Raw genomic sequence first — 18,862 nt, 5'->3', positions numbered from 1 at the left:
GGCAGCGGTAAATACCCTTCTCCTCACGCCCTCCTCCCCGGGTCATACTCCCCATCATGATACTATCCGAAATAAACAGTCACCAATGGTGAGTTTCCTTATACGTAACATTTTAATTAGGTATTGATGTTACAACTATCAAAATCAAGAGACCTTTTCTCTTCTGTAAAAAATACAAAAATATATATATTTTCTTCCACTTGACAAATATTTCACATTTATGATCAAAGCCCATAATGAAACCGTTGATCAAAAATAAAAACCATACATGCTAGCTTATATTTTAAAGTTTTATCTTTCACTTTGATTTAGAATTTTCTTTGTATCTTTTTAACGCAATACGCAGATGGCTTTTATGAAATTAAAAAGTAGCTCTCTTACCGATCCCCATCCCATTACGTCATTGTTGATAGGAGTAGGCCAAACAGATGAGTTTTCATTCGGTAAGACATCAAGTCTCTTCAAGCGACTACAATAACTCAATTCTGTGTCAACTTTACTTCAAGTTGTTGGTTGTTTGTGCTTTGACATCTAGGGATATATATATATGTATTACAGTCAAATGGTGCATTCTGGGACATATTTAGACTATATATATTAGATCGATATAATGGAACCCCCCTAACCACCCCTCATCCCCTAACCTACCTCACCATCCCCATGTTCCCGATGCCTGTGAATCTGCTCGACAGTCCGAACTCCCAAAGAACAAGAATTGCATTCGCCTAAATTTCATTTTTCATTTAGCCGATTTTGATACTAGAGTTTGTCATGGAATTTGTACTGAATTATGGCAACATGAGTATTTACGGAGTTGTAGTGTCGACGTGTTTGGGTTTGGGTATACCAAGGCACCAGACGAATTCAAGCAATTGGAGGAACAAAAAAACAATTTCAAGTATTTTCAGGATAATTGATGAGTTCTACTTGTGAATAAAAATGGTGCAAGTTCAATTTTAGCCCTTAATGTGTTCAGTGATCGATCGAGATAAGTGAGTGTATAAACTAGGTATACTACATACTGTAGTGTAGGCCAATTGGTTACGCTACGCTATTACGCCTAGCCTACTGTAGTAGCAGTCCTAGCCCTAGGAGTAAGACAACCTTAAGAGTAGTGAAAGGTTTTGTGCCTATGCTAGTCTTAAGCTAAACAATAGTACTGTAGTACTACCTAGGCCTAGTACCAACTCACAGAGGCTAGGCATGTTAGTATGCTAATATTGAGTATTATGTTATTGTTTCAAAGTTAGTATGTTATAAGGACATTGGACCATGAACATATCTAAGGCCTACCATTTCAGGAGGCTACTGGTGATATCCAAGGGTCATGCAATTTAACATAAAAGAGACAAATCATCTTTAACTCACATTTTGGCAGGAGGTCTCACTTAGTAATAAGTGCATCCTCTTTAATGAAGCCTATGGAGGTTGATGATAGGGTCTTCTTGTACCTAAGATTGGAATAAGGGCTTTACAACATGAATGCAACAACTCCTTAATGAAAAGTTTCTTCTATTTTATTGTTGTAAAGACAGATATTATCCTTATATGCCTAAGTTATTGATTGGATTTTGAGAAATCCTTAAGACTTGACCAAGGAGTAAGACTATAGTAGGTGTGTCTTTGAAGTTATGCATGTGAGTATGTAATAATATTTAGCTGAAGAATTTGCCTTCTTGATGAAGTTGCTTCCCAAATTTAGTAGGGTTGTCCTTCCAGCTTTTATAGGATGAATATTTAGATAGAATTCCACAGCTCCCAACTTTTCCTGATGCAAATGCTGGTCATCATGTGATCTGCAAAATGGCAAAGGAACATAAGGGCCAGGGGTTTTCCACTTGCAGTTTGAAAATGAAAACATGCCATTTTTTTAATCCTCTATATGCAAAATGGTAGCATGCACCTGTTATCAATTGCAGTATATTTAACTTTACTTTGTGACGGAACATATGTGCGTTGTGTGTGAACTTTGTAAGTTTGTGACACGCAACTCAGCCAGATGCAGGTTTTGACTACTTTGTGAGGTTCGGTGGATTTGCGACATCATATGCGTGTCTTATCCGCCAGTTGTGGGGCACTTGGGAGCTCTTTAATTCTTGTAAAAAGTATCTGTCATTTTGCTATAATTTATCTTCAAGTATGTCACAAGATTTCAACATGGTGTTTTTTGCACTGTCTGTAATATTACCTGAAACTTGAATTGTATTTCTGCAGTGTCAGCAATTAGTAGCATAGAATGCCATATTAAATTATGTATTTATGTATGCATATTGCCTATGCATTGGGTTGATTCATAGTTTGGAATACATGTCTATAAATGTATATACTTTTGTGTGATATATACCTTTTGCTTGTAGTAGTTCAGAATACCAAGTGAATGAGTGTGCACATTTGATACATGATTTCATATATTTTTCTCTCATCAGATTAGTTACAGCACACTATTGTACATGTGAATGAGAAACAACGTAAATAGGATTTATAATGGGTGTGAATAGCAGTAGCCTGGCTGAACTCAATGCCAATGAATATCTGTTGCAATTGGTTGGAAAGGAGTCAATTCCTAGGACAGATGAGTTTTGGAAGAAACTTCTGTCGTACTCCTTTGATATTCCACACACCACATCAGATGCAAGACTTCTTGAAGAGGCAACTGTTGAACTGTGCAAATCATTTGGTGAGTTATCTTCTGTTATTTTATGATGATATCACAGTCGTAGTGATTACAAAATTGAAGTTAATAGTCGACTGTAGTTTGCTTAGATCTATTGAAAACTATCTGAAAGCTTATATATAGTCCATGGAAATAACATTGAGTTTTGTTTGATTAAATAGTCTGTGGAAAAAAACATGGAGTATCTTTTGATTAAAGACATTGTATTAATCTGATCTTCAATGGTGTCACTGTTGCAAGGTACATTCTCTCCTTTACAGTGAAATAATAACATTTAAAACATTGTCAATAGTGAAATAATATTCAAATTGTTATCAGAGTTACACTACCCCAAGTACATGAAAACAAGGTAGCATATAAGACAGAAGTAGTTCAAGATTCAGAATGTAGGTGTATTAAGCCATCAAAGGTTATGGAAAGCAAAGAGACCAACAGAAGTAAAGATGTAAACTGAAGATCCACTCTGCTTCAAGGGTACAACACAAGACTCCTTGAATTTGTTCTACAACAAACATAAATATTATGCAAATCATACACTGAATATTCACCATCAAAATTGTGGCATACGTACTATTGTAGTTCAGTAGTAGTTCCTAAGCTGCTGTTAACCACTGATTGGCCCATGTGGATTTCTCTTATTGTGCCTCACAGCCTATGTAAGCTCCTGACTTTTGTCAATCTTCATTTGCTATTGTTCACTCTAGCTTTTTTAATAATAAAAAAAATGCATAACTTCACTAAGCTAGTATAAAATGAATAGTTACAAGTTGTAAGATGCTAGATTTCTTTATCTGTCAATACCATACATATCTTGGGTGTCTTTGATTTAGCTACAGTACTTAATGGGCCTTAAAAACGTATTTGCACAAACTGAATGAAGTTGATCTAAATGAGAAGGTTGGGCAGTCGAGGGGAAGGGGTGGGGTTGGTACTGGTTTGATTAATGCATTCTTTGCAATGATAGTGTACTGTAGCATGAAGCTATACTCAGGTTTCAGTATGATATTTGAACCTAATATATTGTTCCTCAATCATTCTTATTCTCCCATAGCTGCTCAGAATCTCTTGACAGGAAACTTTTGTACATTGGTGGAAATATTTCTGGAAAGAGTGATTGCCTTGAAAACTTATGTGAAAACAGAAAAGTGAGTACACATTACTTGCATCTCTTTAAGTCGTTGGTTCAAGTCCACGATACTCTGCAGAGTAGTAAACTTTGCAAAGGATACTAATAAAATTACAACTTGTGTTGTATCTCCATAAAGAGAATGTTATTTCAGAATGTGTGTGTGTTGTGCATAGTCATTTGCTTTCCTTTTCAGAACATTGTTTCAAGTGTTACTGTCTACCTGTGTATAAGGAAAAAATAGACTTTGAACACATTCTATGGGATAGACTTAATATCATGTTGGTCTAGCTTGCCTGGTATGTTGCTTTGGTATGATTACTTACAGTGTGTGTCTCACGTGTGCTTGTCAATGAAATGAAGCCAGTTTGTCTCTAGCATTTTAACTCTAGATACCATTTGTACGATCATTCTTAGTGTTTGCTGGGGTTGTTTTGTAACATAAGTGTAGGTTTTGTAATCCAGCCGTTTCTTTTATTTTTTCTACAGCCACGTGTTAACATGGCAGACCTACAATGCCCTGTTTATCATCAGAAGAGTTTTGAAATATTTTCTGGAAAACTTGTCGGAGGGTCGTATCTTACAGCAGCTCTCGGTCTTGTCCGACGCCAACAATGATGTCCCAGTAGCCAATCAGCTGGCTTCATCTGAGAACCAAGAACCCTTGAAAGAAAATCTCATCCAGAAACTGATCCATTCTCTGATTAAAATGTTGGTGGAAGTACCAGTCTTGTAAGTTATCAACTTCATGAAGCTGTTTATCAAACAATGGGTTATTGTTATCAGTAATGGGATCTGCATTATTTAGGGCATTCTTTACCTCATGTGTGCATTATTCATTCTTTTTCACTCATTGCAAAACAAATACAACTTCATCCACTTGTGATTACATTAAAATTGATAAATGTTTTTCAAACGATGTTCGATATATCTATTTTTATGTGTGAATTTTTTATTATATTCCATCAAATGATTCCATCATGCTTGGAAGTCATGCTACAGACATTTTCCTTGCTTGGTAAAGTTTTCAATTAACATGCCTTATACATTGCATATTGCATTGTGTATTTTTATTTTTCTTTGTACAGAACCTCACATATTTCACATCAGATATGAATTTGCGACTTTTTCTAATCTTTACACACTTTTTGAAAACTAACAGAACAAATATAAAGTGCTTTTATGATTTGATCCAGCAAACCCGGAAGAAAGATTTCTCAAAATTTCACAATGATTTATGATTTTCAATTTCAGAAATTTCACGTATATTATTCATCTGGAGGCAATCAACACTCTACTAATTCTGCTATCACAACAGCTGTACATACCTCGGATACACAATAAGAGTATCCTACTGCAGTACTTCATGAAGGGAACCTGGTAGGTAGATTAAAAATTAAACATAGATGGTTGCATTTGCAGCTTAATTTATGTCACATAGGAGAGAAGAACTGCTCATTTAGATCATTGTCTGAGAGAGACCGACCTGTCAATAGATAGATTATCACATAAACTAAAACATAAAATAAAACACAAAACATACAATCTCTGTATATCATAAGTAAACTGAAGAGACAGACCTGTTAACAGATAGATTATCACATAAACTAAAACATAAAATAAAACACAAACCATACAATCTGTGTATAATATCAGTAAACTGAAGAGACAGACCTGTTAACAGATAGATTATCACATAAACTGAAACATAAAATAAAATACAAACCATACAATCTGTGCATATAATATATGTATACAAGAGAAACAGACCTGTTACCAGATAGATTATCACATAAACTGAAACATAAAATAAAACACAAACCATACAATCTGTGTATATAATATCAGTAAACTGAAGAGACAGACCTGTTAACAGATAGATTATCACATAAACTGAAACATAAAATAAAATAAAAACCATACAATCTGTGCATATAATATATGTATACAAGAGAAACAGACCTGTTAACAGATAGATTATCACATAAACTAAACATATAATAAAACACAAAACATACAATATATGTATATAATATATGTATACAGAAGAACAAACAAACTGGTTCAAGTGGGAGGAACTCTTTTTTTTTTTTTGAAGAGGAACATTTGAACATTTAACCTAATGAACTGCACTGTAATGGTATTATGGCTAGTGTTGCGCCGATATTACCAATATCGGTTTTGGCCAATATCCGATATTATCATCCCAATATCGGTCCGATACCGATACGATACCGATATTTTTTAACAGACAAAATAAAGGCAAAATCGTACTTTTAGTCATGCATACATTCACAAATAAATCTTCAAGTAAACAACAAAATATGGTGTTTTGTTTTCCTTTTGTCCTAAGTTGAAAAGAATGACTTTTTTCCTGATTTTGAAAAAGAAAATGGTAATTGAAATCCAACCGGAATCTTTTTCACTGCAGCGCTGCACACGATAATAAAATGGACGCAGTAAATGTGAGCCTTAATTCGTAAAGACTTACAAGTAGCTACAGTGTTAACGTATGCTTGCAAAATTGCATCTTAATTAGGTTCGAACTGTCGATCACAATGTAAAAGTTAAAATTTATTGAGTTTATACTCAATGTACAACTTATTCACTTGACCAAATAGAGAAAAAAACTGAAAATCAGTAGAGAAATGACCAATTGTGTACGGAGAGTACGGTGGCACACCTTTCAAATATTACGAAAGATCGAGCAAAACACTTTCGAAAAATTCACGCAAAACTGGCATATAGTACTACATGCAACTAATGTCATGTAAACAAGGCTCTAGTACATCCATTTATGAATATACCGTAAGACCAAATCTGTTGTTAAGCGGGGGGAAAAGAAAGTATTTTCTAGAATTTCCAAAAATACGGAAAAAAATATATCCTACCATACTTAAGTGTATGGCAAATAGCCTAACCACCTCGGCGGTTAGGGATCTCACGTAACTAAAAAGTTCCCTGGCAACGTGTCAAAAAATGTTAACAAACAGGTGTTACACGGGGGATGAGCTCACAGTTGTGTGTGAAGGTACTTGGGAAAATTCACAGCACATGTACCGTGGTAGTTGGGTATAGGGTTAAACATTGCAGTTGTAAAAATGTACGCATAGTGCACGCTATTCATTGTTAGGCAGTCTAGAAACAGGGCTTTGCTGAACGTTGTTTGTTTCATAACATCGGAGGTTTTGTAAAGTGCACTTTTTTAATGATTGAAACACAGATTAAATCTCGTTTCATTTTATAACATAATATAGCTACTCTAACTTGTCATTTTAAAATTTTCATCAGTTTCGTGACAATTAAAATAAAAAAAGTTGTCAGTATTTTGCATCCGCAACTGCGAATTTTTTTCATCGCCAGACACGCAAAAAATGCCAAAATTTTCCCACGAGAGGTTCTACCCCCATGACCCCACCAAGGCCCTATGGCGGGCCCCTGGACACCACGCCTTTATGCTCGCACGCTACGCATGCTCGGCGTGTTCGCTGGGCGAACACAGGCGGGAAATCGTCAGTGTGTTCGCGAAAATTTAACAAGGTTTTCCAACACTGCTGAACTGTGCAGTTATGCATCATGTTCAAGGTTTTCACGGAGGCCTTTGGGAAAATGAATGGTTAGTACAGTGTATGTATGCTGCACTAATGCTGTGTGTAGGCCAAGGTTCACGAACGAAGGTCATTGGTTATATTCGCGCGCCGTAGACGTGTTTTTAGAGGTTACGGAGGGTCAGGTCAACATGGATATTAATCGGAAATGAATCTGAGTTTAACTGACGCTAAAGAAATGGATCGTCTTGGACAGATTAACAAATCATTGCAAGTATAAAGAAGTAGCTCTGCTGTTAAAAAGAAAAGTTCAATATCGGTTTGCTGTTATCGGCAATTAGGCAAAATTTTACCGATACCGATATGCTGCCGATATTGCAAATATCGGCCGATACCGATATTGAAAACGATTATCGTAGCAACACTAATTATGGCTTTTTGTAATTTGATGTATATCTACAGTACCCCTCTGCAAATGTTGACCTTACGTGAATGAAAGTGAAAACAATGACTATATTTCATGCCCATAGCTCCGAAGATGCTCACATCCTTATTAAGATGCTTTTGGACAATTTCATCAAACATGAAGAATGTCCTCCAGAATTACTGGGAAAACCAGAGGAATCAGTCGGTTTGCTGTATGGACTAGGAGCAGCAGTAGCAGGTCAGAAGCAAAATCTCCGACATTTTAAAATTAAAAACAATCAAATGAAAAATGGAATATTTAATTGTTACTATATGTAACATGTTTTTAAAGTGGTAATGTAAACGAAAGACAAAAACTAACATAATTTCTTTTGACTTCACATAATGGACAAACTGTCCGCCCGTGCCTAACCTAAACTGAAGTATCCTGCAAATGAGATTATAAATGTTTCTTGGCTTTTGACAAATTTGTCAATCATAAACTCTCTGTGAAATCAAGGATGCTTCTTGTGGTTACTGTTTCTTTGAAACTATTCTATGTTTTACTGGGAAGTAGAAATAAAAACTGACAATCCATGGATCATGCATGCTAGAGAGCTTTAATTATCACTTATATATATTCTTGTGTGTTTGTCTGTCTGTATTTTTTAATTATTTTTTATCACTTTAATATTCTTGTTTGTCTGTGTTTAATATTCTTGTATGTCTGTATAATTTTTTTTAATATTCTTGTATGTCTGTGTTTAATATTCTTGTATGTCTGTGTTTTTTTTTATATAAAGATTCTTGTATGTCTGTGTTTAATATTCTTGTATGTCTGTGTTTAATATTCTTGTATGTCTGTGTTTAATATTCTTGTATGTCTGTATTCTCTACTTCAGCGGGCCTCTGGGCTGTCCTCACTTTAGGCTACGGAGCCAGAGGAGATGCCGAGGGCATCAAAGAAGACACTGCTATCTTAGCCAATCAGAGTTTGCTACTAGTGTTGGTACTTACTCATCACTTCACGCAGGAGAAAGGACTTCGCAATCCCTACAGAAAAGCACTCAGCACTTTTGCAAATTCTCAAGGTAAATCTCGTCATATTCTAATGATGTTTCTCCTTGTGGTCCTCTAGATTGGCTGAGAATCTCTTCATTCTTCTGTTTCTTTTGTTTTTAATTCTTTTGAAATGTTTTAGAATTGTATAGAAATTAATGTCTTAACTCTAGCTTATTCCGTTCCATTATGAAACTAATGTATTCCTAATTAATGCATTTCCCATCAAATCCACAGTTTTTTTTCCTTCTGCAATTAACTGTAGTTCTTGTTTCCTGTGAATTTTATGATATATTTTTGTTGTCTATAAATGTTGTCATTAGTTTATACATTAAGCTCATCACATAATGACAGTGAAATTTGTGACAAAGATGTAAGTTAGGTTAGAACCAGATGCATTTCTTGTATCTAGTTCTGTTGTATCTAGTGTGTTTTATCTCTTTTCACTACATTCTAGGGGAATTTAGCAAACACTGAATTTATCACAATAAGTTGAGATCATATATTGTAGTCTTGAATTTATGTGATTGGATATGCAAGCACATTAGGTAAACCAAGTATTTAAGGAATGATACAGAGATACAGAAGATTATGTAAACAGAAACAAAATATATGATTTTAATAAAACTAAAATGGATGACTTGTCATTCTCTTCCCTGACCAGATGGAGGATTACCATCACACATGACAGGACAACCACCACCACCCTTTAAGATCAACTTTACAAATCTGTACGAGGCTTTCTGCAATCACCTCAGCGATGACCAATCTACCCTGTTACTCTATTCATTATTGCATCAAAACATCAACTTTAGGACATTCATCTTGGCCAGAACTAACATAGATCTTCTGGTAAGGATGAAGTAGATTTATGTAAGGTGTCCTGAATTATAGTTTTCAGAAATATAGTTTCAGATACATTATTTGCTGGAAGAACAATTGAATGGAAAGTCTTGGCTTCAAAAATTTCCTTTCAGTTTGCTGGTCAGTTTTCATTGCTTTTCTTTATACTTTCAGGGTAAAGAATAATTTCCTTTTGAAATTAAAAGAAAACTTTTAAGCACTATCAGAGCTTATTTTGTGGCTGAGAAGAAAATTGTTTACAAGTACTTTGTGTCACAGAATGTTTAGATATCAAACATTTACTTTTGGGGAGGTTCTTTTGATTTCAAAGTTTAAATCATATTAATAAATTGTTTAAGATTATCTTGTGATAACTTTTGAACTTGTTTGTTACAGATTATCCCGTTACTAAGAATATTGTATGATGCCCAGGAAAAGAATTCACACCACATTTATATGGCACTTATTGTGCTCCTTATCTTGAGTGAAGATGATACGTTCAACAAGTGTGTTCACGAATTGGTGAGTTCAGAATCCGACAGCATTGTACATGTTTGAAAGGTTACGTTGTAAAAAGTCAGACGTGTGAGGAATTTGAGCTTGAATAAATTCATACATAAATCACTTTGACATGTTACTATGTATATCCAACATGATAGACAATAGAATATGTTAACAATTTCTCACAAGTGAGACACTTGATATAGAGTTAAAGAATCTACCATTTATGATATAAGATGTAGCAGAGAGCCTATCATGTCATTGCTAAGTCTGTGAATTGTAACCCTAAATCAAAGGGTTGTAGAAAATAATCTTGTGAAGACTTTCAACTTTCAGTAATTGTGAATTGGTTACTACATGTTACTATGTATGTTCTACAGATGCATGTTGTGAGATTGAATTCAGGATTTTGTGTCAGTGGTACTTAGTCATTGAGTTTGGTATGATGTGGCTCTCTTAATGAAACGACATCATACCTGTAAACCTAATCCATGGCCAGAGTGAAGCAGTTTTTACCACCCAGTGTTGCAGTGTAAAGCTTGTAGTGACATTCATGGCAAAGAAGTGACAGTACCTTGTGAACATTGTTAACACATTCAGTATGTTTTATTTTGTGGTATACCAGTTAATACAAATCACATCATTCTGTTGTTGTTTTGTTTTTGTAGATGCTGAAACATGTCACATGGTACACAGAACGTGCTATTAGTGAAATAACCTTAGGTGGTCTGATAGTCCTGGTTGTAATCAGGACGATACAGTTTAATATGACCAGAATGAGGGTAAGTTATAGTCCATACTGATCTGCTATTAGTGAAATAACCTTAGGTGGTCTGATTGTCCTGGTTGTAATCAGGACAATACAGTTTAATATGACCAGAATGAGGGTAAGTTATAGTCCATACTGTCATCGGAGATGTCATAATAATAGTTTGGTTCACTATAAGATCATGTAATCCAATATGTATATGTCAACAACTTGCAACTTTTGTCACCAACTTGCAACTTTGGTAAAATTGTCAAGAGATTAGTAAAAGTGCATTTATCTCCCCAATTGTCTAATCTCTTAAGACCTGTTTTGGTAAACGTGAAGTCTGCAGATTCTGTTTGCTATGTATTGTGGTACGAACAATGCAGAAGAGTGTCATTCTATATGCAAATCATGGATCAGACTCGTGAATATTCATTGATATAAGCTTGTTTCCTTTCTCAGGATAAATATCTTCACACCAATTGCCTTGCTGCTCTCGCCAACATGTCCTCTCAGTTTCATTCTCTCCATCCGTACGTCTCACAAAGAATTGTCAGGTAGGTGTCACCAGCAATGGACTGTGTAAATTTGTTTCATGATATGCCACAAATATAACCACATATGATATGCTTTTTGTCAAATATTTGTAAATTACTGCCAAAAAAAAAAATTCTAAAGTCATATGTACATAATGTGAACTTTGTTTAAAGTTATTCTGGGCATATTTCTGTTGTAGGTGTGGTTCTGTTAAAAAATAATGATATGTACACAATGTTCAGTGAATGTGTTACCCATGAACAATATACACATTAGAACAGTGTAGTTTGGTGAAGCATATATGGTGATGTGTAAGATTTTTTACAACCTGTATGTATTAAAGTGGGCATTGGTTTAATTCCAGCTTATGACTTTACACCAACAAGACACAAATCATAGACACCTTAGGATACATTATAGAAACTAACTTTGAATATGATTTGTAGTCTTGATATTTATTTATTAGTTATTTGTGTGCGTACCTTCAAACATCATTTCTATCAAATTCAACAGGATGATTTATTGAAAGACAAACTTCTTTTAGACACTCTATGTTTCTCCCACTGTTTGTTCCTTGTTGTTTTTTTTTTAAATTGATATCAAAAGCTAGTTTGTTTCGTCCAGCTGGGGATTTGTCTGAACAAAAACTTTTCTAAAAGAAATATGAGGACAATTCATACTTTTTTTAATGGCATAAATTATGTTTCATCTTTTCATAATTATAGTTTGCAATAGAAATAAATTTTTAGAACAAGTCATAGAAAACATTTACATTTATGTACAAGATTGATTGAAAAGAGTTCAATGTACACATACTGTAACATACCCAATTAGTTTGTGTTCTACTGAATATATTTTATTCCCCTTGTATTTTGTTATTTTATTGTGCAGCTTGTTTGAACTGCTGATCAAGAAACACGACAAAATTGTAGCGCAACTCCGACCAATCGCAGCAGCTCAGCGAGAGGGAAGTTTGACGCAGGACCAGGAATTGGAACAGCAGGATTTGGTAGGTTTGGAAATGTAGTCATCAAAAGTTTATCATAAAGTTGCCAAGTTTTCTGTTTCCATCTTATATTCAGTGTATGAGACCAGATAATTTGAAACCAGATGCTATCTCATCAATAAATGAGAGCTGAAGTGATCGTAAATACCTTAGCCACCTCTAATAAATTATGTTATACATTCTGCTGATGACAGGTTTGGTCTCAGAATTACCTCCTCTGTTTATCTGTGAAGAAATGTCAGTTATAGAACCCCTAAATATTGGTTCTGTGAGATTATCATAGTTGTTTTTTTAGCATTACGTGGGATTAGAGTGGAGAGGGGGGGGGGGAGAGAGTTGGAACTCTCCAATATTAGATTTTGATATTTGTTTTTGAATATGTTACCCTTTGTGAATTGAAACATTATATAACAAAGTTACATCATAACTTGTTATTATAGCATGGTGTAGAGTGTATATACTATATAGATATATATGGTATGTAGAGTTTATATTGAATATTGGTGCATTATATGACATGATATTATATGACACATGTGACATGATGTGACACATGTGACGTGAAGTGAAGTGACTTGACGTGACGTGAAGTGAGGTGACCTGAAATGATATGATATGACATGACCTGACGTGATATGATATGACGTGACATTACATGACATGATATATGACATGGTATGATATGATATGACATGACCTGACGTGATATGATATGACGTGACATTACATGACATGGTATGATATGATATGACATAGCATGACATGATATGAAATGACGATATATGACATGACATGACATGACATTACATGACATGACATGATATGACATCATTATTATAGTATACTTCAGTTATATACTAATATACATGTACATGATATTTAGAGTTTACATCTGGAGTTAACTAAACTGCAAGATGGAGAAGCAATATTAATTTACTGGAGTTGCCTTCTTTTTCATTCGTTTCTCTTAGCTTTCAGACTTAGCTGTGTTAGAGGAGGTGGTTAGAATGGTGCTGGAGATCATTAATTCCTGCCTCTCAAATACTCTGGCTCACAATCCTCACTTCGTCTACACCTTACTCTACAAACAAGAACTCTTTGCTGGATTCAAAACTCATCCAAAGTTTCAGGATATTATACAGAACATAGATACGGTAAGTGAAGTGTATTCCCTGCAATGAGTGATTCATTCTTAAATGGTTTGTCAATGTGCTGATTAGTTACTGTATGTAACTGTTATCTGGGAATATAGGTAACATATATTTCATCAATTTGCAGGAAAAGGCAGGTGGATGGGGTACCTCATCTGGGAATGTAAGTTGTAGATATGATTGTTTCAACATCAGAAGTGATTGAAGTTGCAGGGGGGTGGGGGGGAGGGAAGGTTGATAGGGTCCCCCATCTGGGAATGTAAGTTGTAGATATGATTGTTGTAACATCAAAGGTAATTCAAGTTGTGGGGGGAGGGGGTTGGCCGTATGGGATGAGGGGAAGGATTTTATCTGGAAACTCTGGAGAGAGTTTGTGTTGAATATTGCATGCCTGTGTAACACAAGTCTTGTGTGAGATTTTTTTTGTGTATGATGTTCCATACCCACTGGGTTTTATCTGTTTTTGCTTTCAGGTACTTACATACTTTTCCAATCGCTTTGATCAACATCATGGAGACAACATGACAGATGGTCAGGTCCTGGATTTAATCAAACAAAGCATGTTACAATGGCCCAGGGACAGGTTAAGGGTGAGTCCATGCCTCATGTTTGATATAGTGATGTAACCAATAGGGTGAGGTATGCTACAATGGCCCAGGGACAGGTTAAGGGTGAGTCCATGCCTCATGTTTGATATAGTGATGTAATCAATATGGTGAGGTATGCTGCAAAGGCCCAGGGACAGGTTAAGGGTGAGTCCATGCCTCATGTTTGATATAGTGATGTAACCAATAGGGTGAGGTATGCTACAATGGCCCAGGGACAGGTTAAGGGTGAGTCCTTACCTCATGTTTGATATAGTGATGTAACCAATAGGGTGAGGTATGCTACAATGGCCCAGGGACAGGTTAAGGGTGAGTCCATGCCTCATGTTTGATATAGTGATGTAATCAATAGAGTGAGGTATGCTACAATGGCCCAGGGACAGGTTAAGGGTGAGTCCATGCCTCATGTTTGATATAGTGATGTAATCAATAGGGTGAGGTATGCTACAATGGCCCAGGGACAGGTTAAGGGTGAGTCCATGCCTCATGTTTGAAATAGTGATGTAATCAATAGGGTGAGGTATGCTACATGGCCCAGGGACAGGTTAAGGGTGAGTTCCTACCTCATGTTTGATATAGTGATGTAACCTATAGGGTTAGGTGTGCTACAATGGCCCAGGGACAGGTTATCCTGGGTGAGTCCCAGCCTCATGTTTTTTTTTAATAATGTAACCAATAGGATGAGGTATACTACAATGGCCAAGGGATCTTAAACTACTCAACTCTTATATTTCTCTCCACACCAGAAATTCCCGGAACTGAAGTTTAAGTACGTAGAAGAAGAACAACCAGAGGAGTTCTTCATCCCTTACGTATGGACTCTCTGCTACCACTCGTCTAGCCTCTACTGGGATCCAGATAGAGTAGAGTTATTTTCCCTGAGCTCCTAATATTTAGAGTTCTTCATCCCTTACGCATGGACTTACGTATGGACTATCTGCTACCACTCATCTAACCTCTACTGGAATCCAGATAGAGTAGAGTTATTTTCCCTGAGCTCCTCCTAATATTTAGAGACAGATAAATACAAATAGAGAGAGAGAGAGAGACAGATAGAGGTGTTCGGACTTGCTGCAAGTTTCTTAAAAGCTGTACTTACCATGTCAGGAAGCTATCATTAACTGATCACCAACTGTGTGATCAAGGATCAATGATCAAGGAAAGACAGAAGTCATACCATTCTGACAGAGGTTGAGGGGTGGAAGGATTAGCCTCAGAGAACAACGGCAAAGAGACGTTACTTCCGGATGTCCAGGAGACCATATTGTCCAGCATTTATCTACGCAGTAGTAGGTCTTCTATCTGAAATAATATCTGAACAATATTCAGAAACGATAATATCCGTCTAGGAAATGTGGTATATTCAGAAGACTTGTTTGTGTTTATAATTTTGTTGGCTGAGAGAATCCAACAAGGAATAAATGATGAAATAGCAGATAAAATCTTACAATTATAATGTCTGCAGGTACAGACGAGATGGCTAGATTCTCCTTTGATGTCAGAGTCTGGGCCTTGGTAATGAGTCTGCTAGAATAATCTCAGCTTTTGCTTTGATTTTATTTCCAATGTTTATGCCACTCAAGAATGCAGTGCTAAAACTCTGATAACAATCTAGATCATTTACTGAAGAAAAACTAAAAACTTACAATTCTAGAGCAGTTCAGATTTGATTTTCACACGATATTACAACTGGTATGAGAAAGTGTCCTGGTGACCAAACTTGTAGAAATTACTAATACTATTTCATTTCTTGCTATTAAAAATTCAGTCAGTGAAACTTAAAGGATGAGGTCTTGGTTTCTTTTTAAATTGATATTCTTATTTTTCAATCATCCTTGGTGAGTTTGGAATAATTAGAGTAAATAGGCGACCATAACCAAAAATGCCACTTTTTAATCATCATGCTTGTTATTCTTTATACATTTACATATCAGGTTGCTTTAGTAATGGTTGCTAACAGTTCATTTCTCATCTTCTCTCAGGCAAAATTATTTATTGTGATGACACTAAGAAACTTTTTGAACTTAATGCTGTCCTACCTGATAGTAGAGATATTTCAGAGGGTAAGAACCACCGTATGAAAGTATGGTGAGATTCAAAAGTAGAAAAAGTACCAAAGGTAAAATAATCCTCGCCAATAGTTCCGGTATCATTTGTAGGCTAAGGACTTTGTGTGATCATGTTGTTAGCATTGTTAGTTACAGTATGTGTGTGTACAATTTCATATTTACAAAATCTCTCTTTTAAATTTGATAAAATTTTGTCAAGAACTTCTCATAATTTTTTAACATAGTAGCTGAAATGATTTGCTTGTTTTGGCATTTTTATTCTTTAGCTACCAACCATCGCAAGAGAATGACTGTCTTTTGAAGGTTTATTTCATTCAGTTAACCTTGAGACAACATGTTTGTTAGTTTGACATAGTCAATAGTTGATATTAGTTAGTCAGTTATTTCAAAGCACTTTTCTCTTAGTAAATTTACGAATTTTAAGCCATATTATCATCACCCTCCTCAACCCAGTAAGCTTTGATGAAATGTAAGACATATTACTGTCTCCCCTCCCCCCCCCCCCCATCCCCTGCCAAATCAAGCTGTGGGCCACCTCTTTGTTCAAGTTGAATTTGCCTTTCAAACTCTGCTCCTGAGAATGTTTTCAATTAAGTGCTCTTGAGTTCATAAAGCTTTACTGTTTAACCTTAAAGGAAAATGTTTTCGAATATTTGAAATATTTTTCAAGCACAATCATCTTGAATTCAGACTTAACATTTCTGCCGATAGAGAAAGTCCTACATTTCCTGGCCTTTCATCAGACAGTGTGGACCAAGATTCTCTTGTCTTGAATTCTGTTTCAACTGTCAGGTTGAGTTGAGTTTTTACAAAAAATAACTAAGTTGTTTGATAGACTTTAATATTTGGCCTCTTTGGGTATTGCAGTGTTACTGCTTATGAAACCAGTGGTTTACATTTGTATAATATAAACTGTGATGTTCAGTAGCTTTTGAGAGATTACTACCACTGTGAAGTACAGTCAATATAATAATCCTTTTAACTGCTGTTACTTTATTTAAGTGATTCCTTCGGAATGTGTCATATAATCTCTTTCAAGACCACAAGCTGCTCAGAAGTTAACATAGGTTAAAGTAGGCATATCTGGGTTACATTCAATTCAGTAAATTCTGTTAATTTGAGTAGTATTCCAGTCTTCCTTTACTGAAACAGAAAAGTTACATTTAGAAGAAGAATTAACTAAAGTATGCAGCATATATACCAAACTTATGATTCGTTGTATGCTTTGGCTGGTTGCCAGAAAAATACAGCTTTAAGTTTGTTTGCATTTACAAGAGTAATAGAAGGATTTTGTGGGTCCTGTGTTGGTAGAAATTGGTTTTGTTTAGCTATGAATGATCCATAGAAGTAAAACTGTCACTGCCACAGGAAATTTAAAATAAGACTGAAGATATTAAATTAATATTTCACTTGAGAATTCTTGTGATCTGGTGAAGATTTTTACTTGGAGCACCAGTTTGCATAGAGCTATCCAGCTCTAAACGGCAATCAGGTCCATTGTAGTAGCTATTTCATTGCTGGCAATTTAAGCCAAGTACCTTGAATATCATGTGACACAAGATCTTGGCTTTTGTATTTTGATACAATCAGGAGGAGTACTTTAATGTTTCACTGTTTACCAACCTTCTTCCATTTAGGGTTAAACATGAAGATCATTTTAAGTAAAGCTCAGATTTGGTTGAGCTCTATCTTCATGACTTTATCATAAAGGAAGGCAAGTGTCCTAACACTTTATTAATGATTGTAAATAAATAATAGACACTATTTGTTATTATTTTTTTTTTTTGAGGTTTATCATAATGAACGAGTCGTGTATGAACCTGAACAATGTTGTAAAGTGTCTTGATAATGTCAAGACTGTTTGGAAAGTCCTTATTACAGACTTAAGTTTCTTTCTCTCAGTTTACAAAAGGACGGGGAAGATATTGTTATGTATATTGTAAACCATAATTTTATTGTCAAATGTACATAAATGTCTAGAAAATTTTGTATAACAAGTGCAATGACAAAAGTGTTTCATGTCAAGTTAGCGTCTTTTTTCTGTCTGCTGCATCATATTTCTTCATATTTTACAAATTATATTTTACAAATTTAAAAACAACATGCAAGGAAAACTTTTTATTCGTTGCTGTAGCAAATGAACCTATGTAGTCAGGTTGGCTTGAGTACACTGTAACTCAACAAGGGAAAGTTGGACTAAACCAAAGGTCAGTTAGAGGCCAAAAACTACAATATTAAAATAAAGCAATAACTCCCATTGACAGAGTCCGACATGATTGATACTTTGGGAGTAGTTGTGAATGGGGTAAGGGATCTTTTCCAAACATAACAGTCATGTGATCCAATGTCAACAAAAGTCAATGAGGGGTCAAAAGCTAATATTTTTGCAATAACTTGAGAACGAAATGTCTGTCAAGGTTGGGAGTTACGCTATTGTAATCCAGTAGTCGACCCAATTATTGGTGACCTTTTGACCTCAGGTTGACCTCCGGTGACCTGTATTAGTTTCTTTGGTTATTTGAATTTTCGTGCATATAATCGGATCTCAAAGCTACTTTCAAAATTGTCCATGGGTTTACCCCTGTGC

At 35.4% G+C, this 18,862-nt stretch overlaps 1 protein-coding gene across 2 annotated transcripts; it reads left to right on the top strand.

The window, feature by feature from the left end:
• The first annotated feature begins 805 nt into the window (after positions 1-805).
• Positions 806-18,289, top strand: LOC139966092 (dymeclin-like). 2 transcript variants are annotated; one of them, XM_071968794.1, is made up of 16 exons: positions 806-992; positions 2,427-2,677; positions 3,726-3,819; positions 4,290-4,532; positions 5,055-5,180; positions 7,879-8,012; positions 8,656-8,844; positions 9,477-9,664; positions 10,052-10,177; positions 10,825-10,879; positions 10,985-11,043; positions 11,370-11,464; positions 12,336-12,453; positions 13,422-13,604; positions 14,075-14,191; positions 14,953-18,289. In XM_071968794.1, exons 2-16 carry the CDS (start codon positions 2,485-2,487, stop codon positions 15,094-15,096), a joined length of 2,064 nt encoding a protein of 687 aa, XP_071824895.1. In that variant the 5' UTR covers positions 806-992; positions 2,427-2,484; the 3' UTR covers positions 15,097-18,289. The 2 variants fall into 2 exon arrangements, with proteins under 2 accessions (XP_071824895.1, XP_071824894.1); XM_071968793.1 differs by lacking the exon at positions 10,985-11,043 and having other exon boundaries at positions 10,825-10,938.
• Positions 18,290-18,862: the final 573 nt, after the last annotated feature.

The sequence above is a fragment of the Apostichopus japonicus genome, chromosome 4, assembly GCF_037975245.1.
Source record: "Apostichopus japonicus isolate 1M-3 chromosome 4, ASM3797524v1, whole genome shotgun sequence".
Classification (NCBI taxonomy): Eukaryota; Metazoa; Echinodermata; class Holothuroidea; order Aspidochirotida; family Stichopodidae; genus Apostichopus; species Apostichopus japonicus.
The sequence above is the reverse complement of the archived record's forward strand: the minus strand, read 5'-3'. Positions and strand labels throughout refer to the sequence as shown.